Below are 14,290 nucleotides of genomic sequence, written 5' to 3'. Positions count from 1 at the left end.
TATTGTAGGCTAACGAGTATATTTGGTGTACCTTTCCTCCAAATACATTATCGAGTTACTTAATATTACGTAAGTTTCTCCACTATAAAGGGCCATATTTTACATGATCTCTCTTCATCAAAACCAAAGGACAATTTGATTCTGTTTCCACTAAAATTGCTAGTGTTTATTGCCCATACTGTGAGTAAACAGTCTAGATTAATTTAGTTGGTCCTCCTTATATGTGGGTTTCCTGTCTGAGGTTGGTTGAATCTGCAGATTAGGGAGAGTTGACTGTATTTATTGTGCTAGGCTATAAGTGACCTGAGCATCCTCAGGATTTTGGTATTTGTGTGGTTTCTAGAACCAACCCCCTTGTATACCAAGGGACGACTGCATTCTGATTTATTAGCTGTGTAACATTAAGCAAGTTACTTAAACTTATCATTTCTCAGTCTGAGTCTGTAAAAAACTAAGATAATACCTCAATTATTTAGTTTTGTGAGGACTAAATAAATTAATGCATGGAAAGCATTTTTAACACTACCTACTTCAAAATATTCCTCAAATGTAGTCTTTTTTTTTTTTTTTTGGTATCAATATGGCTCAAACTCTGTTGTCTGATTAGGCAAAGATGATTTAAAATGTTATTTCCTAGCTCAAGCAAATCAATTCAGCCAAAATCTTCCTGGGGCTCTGCCATCTCCCAGATTTCAGGCTAATTTAATCCCAACAGCCCTCAACTTGGTCTCCAATTTCTGTCCTACCAGGATGCATCTCTCAAGTACCATAAAAAGAAAGAGGGATTACAGAGTGAACAAGTAAACAGTCACACACATAAATGATAACATTCAGTTCCCCGACTCATGCCCTTTATTCTAGTAGGCAGAAGCAAAACATAAGGAAATGATTTAAAATGGATTTTAAGGAGTTCCCGCTGTGGTGCAGCGGAAACAAATCCAACTAGTAACCATGAGATTGCAGGTTCGATCCCTGGCCTCGCTCAGTGGGTTAAAGATCTGATGTTGCCATGAGCTGTGGTGTAAGTCACAGATCCAGCTCGGATCCTGCATTGCTGTGGCTGTGACGCAGGCCAGCAGCTGTAGCTCCAATTCGACCCCTAGCCTGGGAACCTCCATGTACCTCGGGTGTGGCCCTAAAAAGCAAAATGGAATTTAACTCCTCTTCCTGGTCTCCATTCCTTAATGTCCACTCCCTGCTTCCCCAGCACAATATGCTGCACAAGCCTTCTTACTTTTGCTCTGAATATAATCTGTAACAGTTGCTACAATGCTACTAAAGATTGCCAGAGCAACCCACAACCATTTACATTTTAACAACGAATTTGCAGTATGATTTGAGAAACATAATCTCCAGATACTTTTATTATTAGATTGAAACTGATTTCAAAGCAATTTTATTTACTGCTTTGGTACAAAACCTTTCTTCGTGATTGTAAAAATATAAACTCAAACAGGGTAAAGTTGCCACAAAGCCTTAATTAATGAGAATCAAAATTAGTAAGATTTACTCTTTATATTACATAGGGAGCCCCTTAGTTCAAACTGATAGAAACTCAATCCTCTCTTTACATTGAATGTATGAGCATAATTTTCCCATATATGCAATAGAAAACAGAAAAAAGACAATGAACTAGTAGTCATGAAAGGACATGATCTTTGGCATGAATTTCTACATAACTTGCAAAATACAGAAACTGCTGGTATTCAAGGTGGATTGGTTCCAGACACCCTCCTGACAGAAAATCTGCAGGTGCTCAAGCCCTTTATATAAAATAGAGTAGTATCTGCATATACTGTTAGCACATCACCCTGTGTTCTTTAAATAATTTCTTATAATTACCTAATACAATGTGAATGCTATATAAATAGTTGTCAGTGAACTGCAAATTCAACTTTTGCTTTTGGGAAGTTTCTGGAATTCCCCCCCACCCTACACACAAGTATTTCTCATTTATAGTTGGTTGAATCTGCCAATGTGGAACCTGCAGATACAAAGGACTAACTGTAACCTAGTCCATTTTGTTCCTTATTCAGGGAGAGGGTAGAGAAACTAAAGTACTAGTCATTTAAAAAACAATGTGACTCCAAGCTTTTCCTGTTCTAGTAAAACTATTTTATCTTGCTGATGGAATCTAACATGGTGTTCTGCAAATGATGCCGAAAACTCGGGTATGTCCATTAGCCAAAAATGTTTAAATAAAAATTAGTAAACGTGCACCGCATTCAGTAACATCTCCCATCTGCTCCTTCTCCGTTCTAACAGATCCATCCAATCTAGTTACTCTTGTCAAAAATTCTGGGAATTGGGAGTTCCCGTCGTGGCTCAGGGGAAATGAATCTGACTAGTACCCCTGAGGACGAAGGTTGGATTGGATCCCTGGCCTCACTCAGTGGGTTAAGGATCCAGAATTGCCGTGAGCAGTGGTGTAGGCTGCAGACATGGCTTGGATCCCTCATTGCTGTGGCTGTGGCGCAGGCCAGCAGCTACAGCTCCGATTCAGTCCCTAGCCTGGGAACTTCCATATGCCTCTGGTGCGGCTCTAGAAAGACAAAAAAAATATATATATATATATTTCTGGGAATCACTCCTAAAACCTCTTCCCTCTCTCTCAACATCGACTCATCTCATCCAATCAATCACAAGTCCTAGTCACCATACCTCCAAAATACCCAGTTCTCTCACTCTTTCCTCCAAAGGCTGAGTCACCCTCGTTCTCTTACCTAGCTCACCACAACAGCCTAATGGTTTCCCAAAGTTCACACCCACTCTTTACACAATAAGAGGGTCTTTTAAAAATCCAATGATAAGAGACCTTAGCACATGGTGTTTCCTCTGTATACCATTCTTCCCCTTTTCTTCACCACAAACTTCTTCTCATCATTCATGTCTCAATTTACATAGGACTTTTTCAAGATACTGGTTAGGACATCCACACCCATCTTAATTAGATGCTCCTAATAAGCACCCTCTTACTTGTTTCTGAAGCACCCACAAGCACTGTAAACACAGTATTAACTATATGATTACTTGCTTAAATAATTAATCTCTTTCTAACCTAGTTGCCCACGAGGGCAGAGCAAGGATTGTATCTCTTATTCACCCTATATATCCCTAACACCTCAGCAAATAGTAGGCATTCAATACCTCTAACAAATGAATTAATTCCAAAGTCTCCAATGTAAGTCGTCTCTCCAATGTTAAGTCTCCTTCTCTGCTTACACAAGATTACTTGGAAGTTCTTTTCCTCAACAGTTACCGGAACTTAAAAGGAATACAGAAACCTCCATTTTTAAGACACCAGTAAAGAACTTGGACCCTGATGAGCAGTAAGGGTTACTGTGCAAGCTGTGTTCTTATGGTCACCTAAGCTTGAAACTTCAACCATCTATGATGATCCCTCTGTCACACCCCCACACAGCCTTTGCTATTAATCCTATTAAATCCATTTCTGCACCATCTCTGGAACTTTCTTTTTTTCCTTTTTAGACTACATTACACTTACCTACATTACTAGATCTCTAAGGTATTTCCACTCTAGCCACCAAAGCCCATGCCTTTTACCCTGTCCTTCTATGTAGGCTGTGGCTTCTTCCTGTACTGACCTATCTCATTAGGCCACAACCAAAAGACAACCTTCAATCAAATCCTAACCACCTTTCAAGGCTCATTTCTAATAGTCCATCAACCAAATATGATCTCTCCCTATTTCGTTTGTACCATCCAGTATTTACCATATATTATACGCCATGTACTGTTCTAAGCATTCATCTCTATCTTATCATGTCTCCAATACACATCAAAACTATAAATTTCTTGGAGTTTCTGCTGGAAATCAAAACTATAAATTTCTTGGAGTTTCTGCTGGAAATGAATCTGACTAGCATTCATGAGGGCGCAGGTTTGATCCCTGGCCTTGCTCAGTGAGTTAAAGATCCAGTGTTGCTGTGAGATGTGGTGTAGGTCACAGACTTGGCTCGGATCTGGCGTTGCTGTGGGTGGTATAGACTGGCAGCTGCAGTTCCCATTTGACCCCTAGCCTGGGAACCTCCATATGCCTCGGGTGCGGCCCTAAAAAGACCAAAAAAACTAAAAGCAAAAAAAACTATAAACTTCTTGTGGGTACTCAATTTATTCACCTATGGCATCTCTTGTGTCACATTTGCTCATAAGTACTTACTATATGACCACTCTAAAAGAGTACAGTTGACCCTCCAAGAACACAGGTTTGAACTACACATGTCCACTTAGACACAGATTTTTTTCAACAGTAAATATGCTCTGTGGTTTGAATCCACAGATACAGAGAGCCAACTATAAGTTATACAAGAACGTTCAGCTGCACAAAGATGGGCACCCCCACCCCCAGTGTTTTTCAAAGGGTCAGTTATACTTCACTCAATTTTAGAGAATGAAATCACTAATCACAAGGCAACAGAAACCATTTGGAGCAACCAGATCTGCAGCAAATGGATAATCCCCAACCTGTCACTGCCTCACTTTTTTTTTTTCTTTTTTGCCTTTTTGTCATTTCTTGGGCCGCTCCTGTGGCATATGGAGGTTCTCAGGCTAGGGGTCAAATCGGAGCTGTAGCCACTGGCCTAGCCCAGACCCACAGCAACTCGGGATCAGAGCTGCGTCTCTGACCTACACCACAGCTCACGGCAATGCCGGATCCTTAACCCACTGAGCAAGGCCAGGGATCGAGCCTGCAACCTCAAGGTACCTAGTCAGATTCGTTAACCACTGCACCACAATGGGAACTCCTCTCACTGCCTCACTTCTTTCAGAATCACACAGCAGCAGCAAGAATAATTCTATCTACAGAAAAAAAAGGGGGGGGGGGAGAAGAGTAAGAAAATAGAGAAGTTCCTATTTCCACCACTGGATGTCATATGCAGGCTACCAGAAAACAACATGGGGCATTAAATCAAAGGAGATTAATTCAGAACAAAGTTGTTTGGCATGTGAAAGTTTACTCAGCTCCGAAGTAACTTCTCTAAAAAATTATTTCCATGTATATACCACACCAAGTAAGATATACAATAATCATTTTAATGGATTACAAAGTGGGTGGGAACCTAAAGTATTAAAACAATCAAAGCTCTAAGTCACAAGTCAAGAAAGCTATTTTGGGAATCCCTCCCATGGAACAGTGGGTTAATGATCTGGCTTATCTCTGTCAAGGTACTGGTTTGATCCCCGGCCCCGCACAGCGGGTTAAGCATCCAGTGTTGCTGCAGCCGTGGCCTAAGTCGAAGCTTCCAGTTTGGATTTAATCCCTGGCCCAGGAACTTCCATATGCTGCAGGTGCAGCCAAAAAGGAAAGAAAAAAGGTCGGGGTGCAGGGGCAGAGTCACCGTTGTGGTACAGCAGTAACAAACCCAATCAGAATCTATGACGATGAGGGTTCTATCCCTGCTCTCACTCAGTGGGTTAAAGATCCGGCATTGCCATGAGCTGTGGTGTAGGTTGCAATTGTGGCTCAGATCCGGTTTTGCTGTGGTTATGGTGTAGGCCAGCAGCTACAGCTCTAATTCGACCTCTAGCCTGAGAACCTTCATATGCCATGGGTGCAGCCTTAAAAAGAAAAAAGGGAGAAAGCAAGCAAGCAAGCCATTTTGTTTCAAGATACACCAGTGACTTACAGAGATCCCTGCCTCAGCTTCCCCAAATGTTAAAAAAAAAAAAAAAAAAAAAGGCACTGAGAATGGCTCCATCAATGTTATTTTAAGATAGAGTTGTCACAATTCAAAGTAGTTTGAGGAGTGCCCGTCGTGGCTCAGTGGTTAACAAATCCGACTAGGGACCATGAGGTTGCTGGTTCGGTCCCTGGCCTTGCTCAGTGGGTTAAGGATCTGGTGTTGCCGTGAGCTATGGTGTAGGTCGCAGACAAGGCTCAGATCTGGCGTGGCTGTGGCTGTGGCTGTGGCGTAGGCTGGTGGCTACAGTTCCAATTAGACGCCTAGCCTGGGAACCTCCATATGCTGCCGGAAGCAGCCCTAGAAAAGGAAAAAAGAGACAAAAAAACAAAGTAGTTTGAGCCCCAGAGATCAATTTCCTCATTTTTATGAGCAAAGTTATAGTTAGCCCTACAGCTAGTTTGTAGTAAAGAAAGGTTAGATGTTAGGTCTCCTCGATAACAGTCCTCTCACTCCATCACTCTGTCAAAGCATAAGGAATAGGAAAATAAGGACGAATCAAGTTATCTGCCACCTCTGGCAACATCATCTGTGTATACTTAATAAATTCAAGTAGAAGCTACAACAAAAAACATTCCATAGTACTAAAAAGCAAAACATACAAACACACCAGTAATTCATTATATCTTGAAGTCTCTATAAACAACTCCAAGAGGGTGAAAAGTCCCCCAAAATAAAGAAAGTCACTTCAATCCAAAATTCAAAAAATTTTAGTGTCACTAAACTAAATATCTAGTTTACTTTTCCTCAATTCTGATCTGGAACAGAATTCAGGAGGCCATCAGACAAATAAAACATAAGTTAGAATAAATTAAAACAAAAATAGAAACATGAAAATAAACAAGAACAGGGAGAACAAAATGAAGCCAAGAATGGAGCTTTTTAAAAAAGTACAATAAGACCTACAAGCTTGGTTCTAAACTTCCAAAAGCCAACAGGAAAATGGAAAACCTAGGAACACACACATTATTAACAGCCAGGTAATAAAATGAGACTTCAAAGTTTTGGAAAAAATACAATGATTCTTGGCTGCATCTTTGCTCTCATGTCCTTATAAAGAAGGCATTGTGTAATATAAAGATATATTTAATATATATAAAACATGTATTTCAGTACTCACAAATGAAATGTTTTCTGGAATCACTTTTATACTGACCCTCAAGATAAAACTATAGTAACAATTTAGAAGAAAAAAATTTTTAAAGGATGAGAAGTCTACAAAATGTACAGGTACCCTGAACACTGCTGATCTAAAAATACATTTAAGAGTGTATCTTGGGGGAAAAAATGTCTTAACAAGTACTTACAATAAAAGTTTATAAGCACAAGGGCAAAGAAAATGAAAAGCAAGTTAAAAAAAAGGTATGGGTCCAGGAATTTGTAACAAAGTAGCAGAATTCCTTTTTTTTTTTTTTTTTTTTGCTTTTTAGGGCCACACCTGCAGCATATGTAGTTCCTAGGCTAGGGGTCAAATTGGAGCTGTAGCTCATAGCAAAGCCGAATCCTTAACCCAGTAATTGAGGCCAGGGGTCAAATCTGCATCCTGATGGATCCTACTGAGGTTTGTTACCACTGAGCCATAATGGGACTCCAGAACAAAACTCTTAGAAAAGGAGGTATACAAAGAAAAACTAAAGGAAGAAGAGAATACGGGGGCACAAGTACACACTCAACAGTTCTATTACATACACAAGATAACTAAATGCTTTTATTTCTATGTCTACAATTAAGAATTAAACAGTGAGGTATTTATTGCATACAGCCTCCTTTCCAGTCCCTCAATCAAGATGACTATTTTTTTTTAAAAAAAATGAAATAATGCCTTTTGCAACAACGTGAATAGACTTAGATATTATCACACTAAGAGAATCAAGTCAGACAGAGAAAGACAAATACCATATGATATCATTTATATACGGAATCTAAAATACGATACAAACATATCTACAAACAGAAAACAGACTCACAGGCATAGAAAACAGATTTATGGTTACAGAGAAAGGGGGTAGGGGAGGGATAAATTAGGAGTTTGGGATTAGCAGAAAACAAGCTATTATATAAACAGATAAACAACAAGGTCCCATTGTGCAGCATAGGGAACTCTATTCAAGATCCTGTAATAAACCATAATGGCAAAGAACGTGAAAAAAGAATATAAATATATGTACAATTGAATTATTGTTCTACACACTAGAAACTAATACAACATTGTAAATCAACCATACTTCGATTAAAAATTTTTTGGTGAGTTCCACTGTGGCTCAGTGGTTAATGAACCCAACTAGCATCCATGAGGACTTGGGTTCCATCCCTGGCCTTGCTCAGTGGGTTAAGGATCTGGCGTTGCCACAGGTCACAGATGCAGCTCGGATCCCACATTGCTATGGCTGTGGCGTAGGCCGGTGACTATAGTTCCGATTCAATTCCTAGCCTGGGAACCTCCATATCCTGCGAGTGTGGCCCTAAAAAGACAAAAACAACAACAAAAATAAAATAAAACCAAAAACTTCCAAAAATTTTTTTGGAGTTTCCATTTGGGCTCAGTGGATTAAGAACCTCATTCTATTCTCTAGAAGAATGTGGGTTCAACCCTTGGCCTCGCTCAGTGGGTTAAGGATCCAGTGTTGCCGCAAGCTGCAGGCCTAAGTTGCAGATGCGGCTCGGATCCAGTACTGGCATGTCTGTGGCACAGGCCCCAACTGCAGCTCCAGTTCAACCCCTGGCCCAGGAACTTCCATGTGCCTCAGGTGGGGCTGTAAAAAGAAGAAAAGAAAAAGAAAAAAAATAAAAAATTTTAAAAACTTTTTCTTAAAAGATGACGTTCAGAGTCCTGCTCCTTCGAAGGTGATGTTACTGAACAATGACATAGGTCAAAGACAACAAAAGGCAGAATTTCCAAAGTAGTTACATGTACCAAGACAGGAAGATATATGTAACATTTTCAGATGATTTTTCTAGAAACAACTTAAAATAAAAGGATATAACAGTTTTAAACTAAAAATCAAGTTAACCAAAAAAAGTAATCAAGAAAAAGGAAAGAGCTTCTCTAACATGTCTCATCCATCAATGCAGAACTTACTACAAAATAATGATAAATATACCATTCCCAACAACATACAAAATCAGTCAATCTGCTGCTAGCATGTGCCTAGGGCTTAAAATGAATCATTGTTTTTCCTCTTGGAAAAAAGGTAGGATTGAAGGAAAAACACAAATGAATTCCTGGTGAAAGCTTGCCATTTTCACAAAACCTTCCACTTGTAATTTAAGCAACAGCATTTAAAAACCATTCATTTCAACAGTCTCCTCTACTAAATATTTTCATCAGGGATGCTCAGACTAAATCTAGCGACTTTATCTCTGGCAGAAGTACTTTAGCAAAGGAGTGAAATATGAACAGGCTACTGGAAGAAGAAAAAAGTTGAAATTCACCAGCTGGGTCAGGCTCCTGAATAGTTAACTAACTTCTTACTCCAGGACTCAAGAATTATAAATGTGATTAATGAGACTTGGGAGGGACTCTTAAATCACAAAGAAAAGGCTTCTCAGCATCCAAAGAACAATTTCCCATTTTTTCCTTTTTTCAATCAAACCAATGCCTCCACTCTCTCATTGGCCAATTGCAGAAAATCTTTAGAATACTCAGAAGGTGAACAAATACCTAGCTAAATAACAGCCTTAGGAGTCAGTCTGGTGATCCTGCTTATGAAGAACTTACAAGTATTTACACTTTACTGTTAATTAATTTAAATTCAATTATACCATAATGTACAAAAAGTGTATTTATTTGACAGTACTTTTAGTGCACAAACTGTCCTTACTTTAAAGCATGATTTAGTTGACTTCATTGTAAGAGAATTCAACTGATCCCAAAAAGTTTCCTAAAAAGATCCCTTAGCTGTCCTTATAATTCACAGCCTTCCAATCAACAAACCATTAAGTTAGAAGAATGCCCAAAACTAAGTAAATGAATGGACTAAAAGGTCTTTTCAAATCACTAGACTATCTCATGAAATAAGCAAAGTTCTCTCAGGTATTTTGATTACACTGGGTTGGAACAGTTACTCACAACATTATCAAAACAATGTTTTCAATACAATGTATCCTGGAAACAATAAGCTTATAGATTCTGGATGTTTTTCTTCCTCAGACAAAATAAATACACTAAGCCTAAAATGCTTCAACTACAGTATGTTACAGAAAATTACTCTTTAACACAAAATATTCAACTGTTAACCAAGATTTCTTACAGCAATGGTTTATGCAGGAAAGTCAGTGGGGATAATGCCACAAATACTAGCAAGCTTTTTTAAGGCACTAATCCATTTAAGGAAAGGTAACTATGTTATAGCAGTACCAAGGTTCTGAAATACACTTGCTTTAAACCTGAATAGAAAAGTGGATTCTTCATATGCCACAGGAAGTGGCCCTAGAAAAGGCAAAAAGTCCAAAAAAAAAAAAAAAAAAAAAAAGAAAGAAAAGTGGATTCTTGAGCCCAGTCATCTAACAAATGGTAATGGAACTTGGGCCACAAGGAAAAAATTCAGCAAAATTATCCACTTTTTCCCTTAGAAACACAAACCAAAATTCATACTCAGATACAGTGTTATCCATGTGAAATAACATATGCAAAACAGAGAAAAAAGGCTACCTACTTATGCTTAAAATTAAAAGGATAGCTATCTCAACAAAGTCTCCAGTGAAAATATTAGTCACCTTTAAAGGCAAAGGAAAGCCAATTTTTCCAATGTATCCACTTATTTCAGTTTTCTCTAGTAATTAACCTTTACAACATCCCTACCCAAAGAGGAAATGAAAGGGGATCTACTGGAGTCAACTCTCCTGTCCCTCTTTTCCAACCACTCTGGTTTCCCTCTCTCATAAGTCAAGATAAATGTAGACTGGTTTATCTTTAAGGAGGTACACTGTACTTTCTTGTTTATCTATAAAGAGCCCACTGCAGGATCAGGAGGGAAGAACAAAAGTAAAGTACCTCTGGCTCAACCAGGCCCACCTGGAGTACTACACAAAGCTTATGGACAACTTTTCTCAATCAGCAGATTTTGAAAAACTAGTAAGAATTTATCCCAAATTTGTCAATATATTTAACTGGAGCTCAGAGAAAATAAAATCCAAATCTGACAAAGATGATTTCTTTTAGGAAGAGAATCAAATTGTGAAAGCATATGGTGCTTGGAGGCAACCTATAAAGCATTTTCTTATTATTAGTCCATAAACCTCTGAAGTATCTTCTTCTTATTAGTCCTTAAAACATAAAGAAATCTCAAGTGAACACTTGGGTACATTCTCTACTGAAAGCTCAACTAAAAGCAACTATAAATTCCAGTGAACTTAACCAGGTCAACTAAACTTTTGGCCCCACTTAGTAAAAACAACAAAATCTGAAGTCAAGCCTTAGAAACTTACAAAAATATCCTATGAATAGTTTCAAAAGAAATCTATTCCCTCTGAAAGGATGAGTACAGTTTCAAACTAGATGCCTTCTAGTTTTTTCTTAATAAGATTTCAATGGGAAATTAGCAGCTTTTAGCCTACAGCAAGACAACACTATACCAAAACCATCCTCCATTTCTTCACTAGCAGGTCTATGTGAACCCACCTACCAAAAAATTAAGAAAAGAAAAAGACAAACGGAACCTAGGCAAAGAGCCCCTTTCTTTCCACGATGGGAATACATCAGGTTTTTCTCCCTTGCCCCAGCATTTCTCAAGAACATTAGGCATCATTCTACTCACAGGGGTACATGGCGCTGCTCAGGATCCGCTCTGGTCAATTCTTCCTCTTCGACATCAGACTCTCCTCCGGAACTACTGTCAGTGACGTCTGAATCAAATGCTCGTTCACTGCACCTCAAGTTGGCTATACCACTGGCTGTAAATCTCTCCAATTCTTCCGAAACCAAATCACTTTTCAGGAAGTTGCTGAGTCCTTCTGAAGTGGCCGTCTCACTGGCAGCTTTTCTCAATGCAGCTTCAGCCTTTCGAGTCAGCATCAACTGGCTCCGGGGCCTCAGGGATTCTAAGTTTGGCAGTTTGCTCAAAGTTTTCTCTAAAAATCCACCCAGCTGATGCTGTATGTGCCTCTCCACCTGCTTGGCTTGCACAACCTGTAAGCGCTTCTGTAACCTGCGGGCACGGCTCTCAATATCAGCCTGCCGCCTCAGTAAAGCTGTTATCCTTTTGTCAGAATCTAAAGCACTGAAAAGAATGGAAGACAGGGGAGACTTTTTACCCTCTAACTTGACACTCCCCAAGTTAGAACTAGAGTCTGTGTCAGGTGATAACCTACTGCTTCCTTGAAGTGCCGACTGTTCCATGGAATTTATAGAAGATTTGTTTGCAGTGCTATTATTGCTAAATATAGTTGTGTGTTCTACATCAAGGCTTCTATGTGGAAGAGTGCAATTGGTCATACCCCCCTTCAAGTCCCCAGACTCAGATGCCACCACTTCACCTCCCTGAAGAGAAGATGAAGTGAAAGCTCGTTTTCCCCCATTAAGGGGACTGGAATTGTCATGATCAGAATGTGTTGAACTTTTAGTCAATTTCTTTGCCAATCCATTTACAGGTGCTTGTGGCAGAGCTGTCTGACCACTTGTATTCATGGTTCTAAGATTTTCTAAGGAAAACTCCAAAACTGGCTGTCTCCCCAACAGCTCAGCTCGGAGTTCATAGGACTGAGATAAGAGAGGGTGAGATTTAAGTACTGTCTGCTTGCTGAAGACACCTTGCAATTTCAACGATTCCTTTGAGGGAACAGATGTTACATCGGAGCAGAGATAAGATGCCACCAATGGTTGCAGCTTTCCCAAGTCTTCCTTGGTAGGATTATTTCGGAAGTCTAGACTGGGATCCTCTGCAGCAATGGCTTTTCTTTTGGTTCCGTTGGCAGCAATAAGGATGTTGGCGTTGCCGTTATTTTCGGCACTGCCAGGGGACAAAGTGGAGGATGGGGGAGCCAGTTTGAACCGGATATGGTGTGCTTCAGCTGCTGCATCAGTGAGAGCGGGCGCCATCGCAGCCATTCAGCACAGAGAGACAGGAAGTCCAGCCTCTCCCGCTGCCGAGGCCAGCTCCACAGCCCCTTACTGCCTCCCCAGAGAACAGACTAGAAAAAGAAAGAAGAAAAGGAAGTTAGAAATACAAGCACATTAGAAAACAGCACATATGTTTTTAATACAAACACGACTTGAGGCTGTTATCCAAACTCTGCCTCCAGAAAGAAAACATTCGAACCATTCTGGAGATGCAAATATACATCCAAGAGGGGAGAAGGGAAGGGGGAGGGCACTGGGGTGAGGCCATAATCCCTGCACAAGAGAAAGAATTCCATCCTTCTCGTCACTTGTAACCATAAATTCAAAGCAGCCGCAGACTGTTCAAGTTAAATCACCTGCACTTAAAAGAAAAATCCCCTTTAAACTTCTTGAAATTAGTGAATTTAAGCCAGTGTATCAAACTAAACATCCAGGAATTGAACAGAAAAAAGTTAGTAAGCAACTCCTGATCCCTACCGAAAGTTTGTATGTGAAATGTCATAGGTCTGTGCATTTTTCTGGCCAAAGAATCCAACAGTCATCAGCTTCCCACTTCACTGTCTCTGCAAGACAGATCATACTAAAAAGCTGTATCACACCCATAATACCAGTTTGTGTCATCAATTTTTTTTTTCTTTCACTGTCCTCAGTACAGCCCACCCCTCAAATTAATTGCCTAACCCATTACCCGTTACCCCAAACTTTTCCTTTACCCCAAAACTTCTTGAAAGAATAGTTATAAATAACTGCCTCTGCACTTTTTACTCTTCTATAATCTGGCTTCTACTCCTATTCCAAAGGTCACCAGTCATCTCATTTTCAAATTCAACACTCAAATCTCAGGCCCCACTGTGACTTCTCTAAAGCATTAGGTAGTGCTGATCATCCTCACTCTTCTTGAAATTCTTCTTTCCCGATGTCCTTGACAGTTTAAGGGCCCTTCTTCTGCCCTCTTTTTCTCAATTCTCTTCCTTGGCAACCACCGAAAAAGCAGCATGGAAAGGCCTCCCAATGCTCAGAAAAACTTGCTCAGCTACGCTAATCAACATCCCCACCTCTACATTCCTCAAGCCCCCTGAAACTCAAAACGGGCTTTCTTCCAACACACTTACTCCTCACCCTGTTTTATCTTCAAGTGATGGCATCGCTTTCATTTACTAACCCAAGCTAAAAACCTCAGCCATTTGCCTCTTCTTCATCCCCTGTGATTTATTTGGTCTGAGAGTAAAAGGAAATCTATGCAAAGAACTAACCCAGCTATTCCTGAAGTGTGGCCTATTTCTTGAGAGCTCAAAGACAATTTCAGAGGTCTGAAAGATCAAAGCTATTTTCTAATAATATTAAAATGTTATTTGCCTTTTTCACAGTGTTGATATTAGCAATAAGGGGGCAAAACAAGTCTGAACAAAACCGGTGGTACCTTAGCACAAATCAGGGCAGAGGCGCCAACATGTACTAACACTCATTGGTCACTATATTCTCTACTCATTTACAATTAAAAAAAAAAAAAAAAAGTGCCACTGACCTGACC

At 39.7% G+C, this 14,290-nt stretch overlaps 1 protein-coding gene across 6 annotated transcripts in view; it reads right to left on the bottom strand.

Moving 5' to 3' along the window:
• KANSL1 (KAT8 regulatory NSL complex subunit 1) overlaps positions 1-14,290 on the bottom strand; it is a 195,302-nt gene that overhangs the window by 130,760 nt on the left and 50,252 nt on the right. For all 6 annotated transcript variants that reach the window (XM_013989925.2, XM_003131310.6, XM_013989924.2 and 3 more), the window contains one exon: positions 11,459-12,830. In XM_013989925.2, the coding sequence (XP_013845379.1) occupies positions 11,459-12,747 (1,289 nt within the window). In that variant the 5' untranslated portion in view covers positions 12,748-12,830. The remainder of the gene's footprint in view (positions 1-11,458; positions 12,831-14,290) is intronic.

The sequence above is a fragment of the Sus scrofa genome, chromosome 12, assembly GCF_000003025.6.
Source record: "Sus scrofa isolate TJ Tabasco breed Duroc chromosome 12, Sscrofa11.1, whole genome shotgun sequence".
Lineage (NCBI taxonomy): Eukaryota > Metazoa > Chordata > Mammalia > Artiodactyla > Suidae > Sus > Sus scrofa.
Note: the sequence above shows the minus strand (reverse complement) of the source record. Positions and strands in the feature narration are given on the sequence as shown.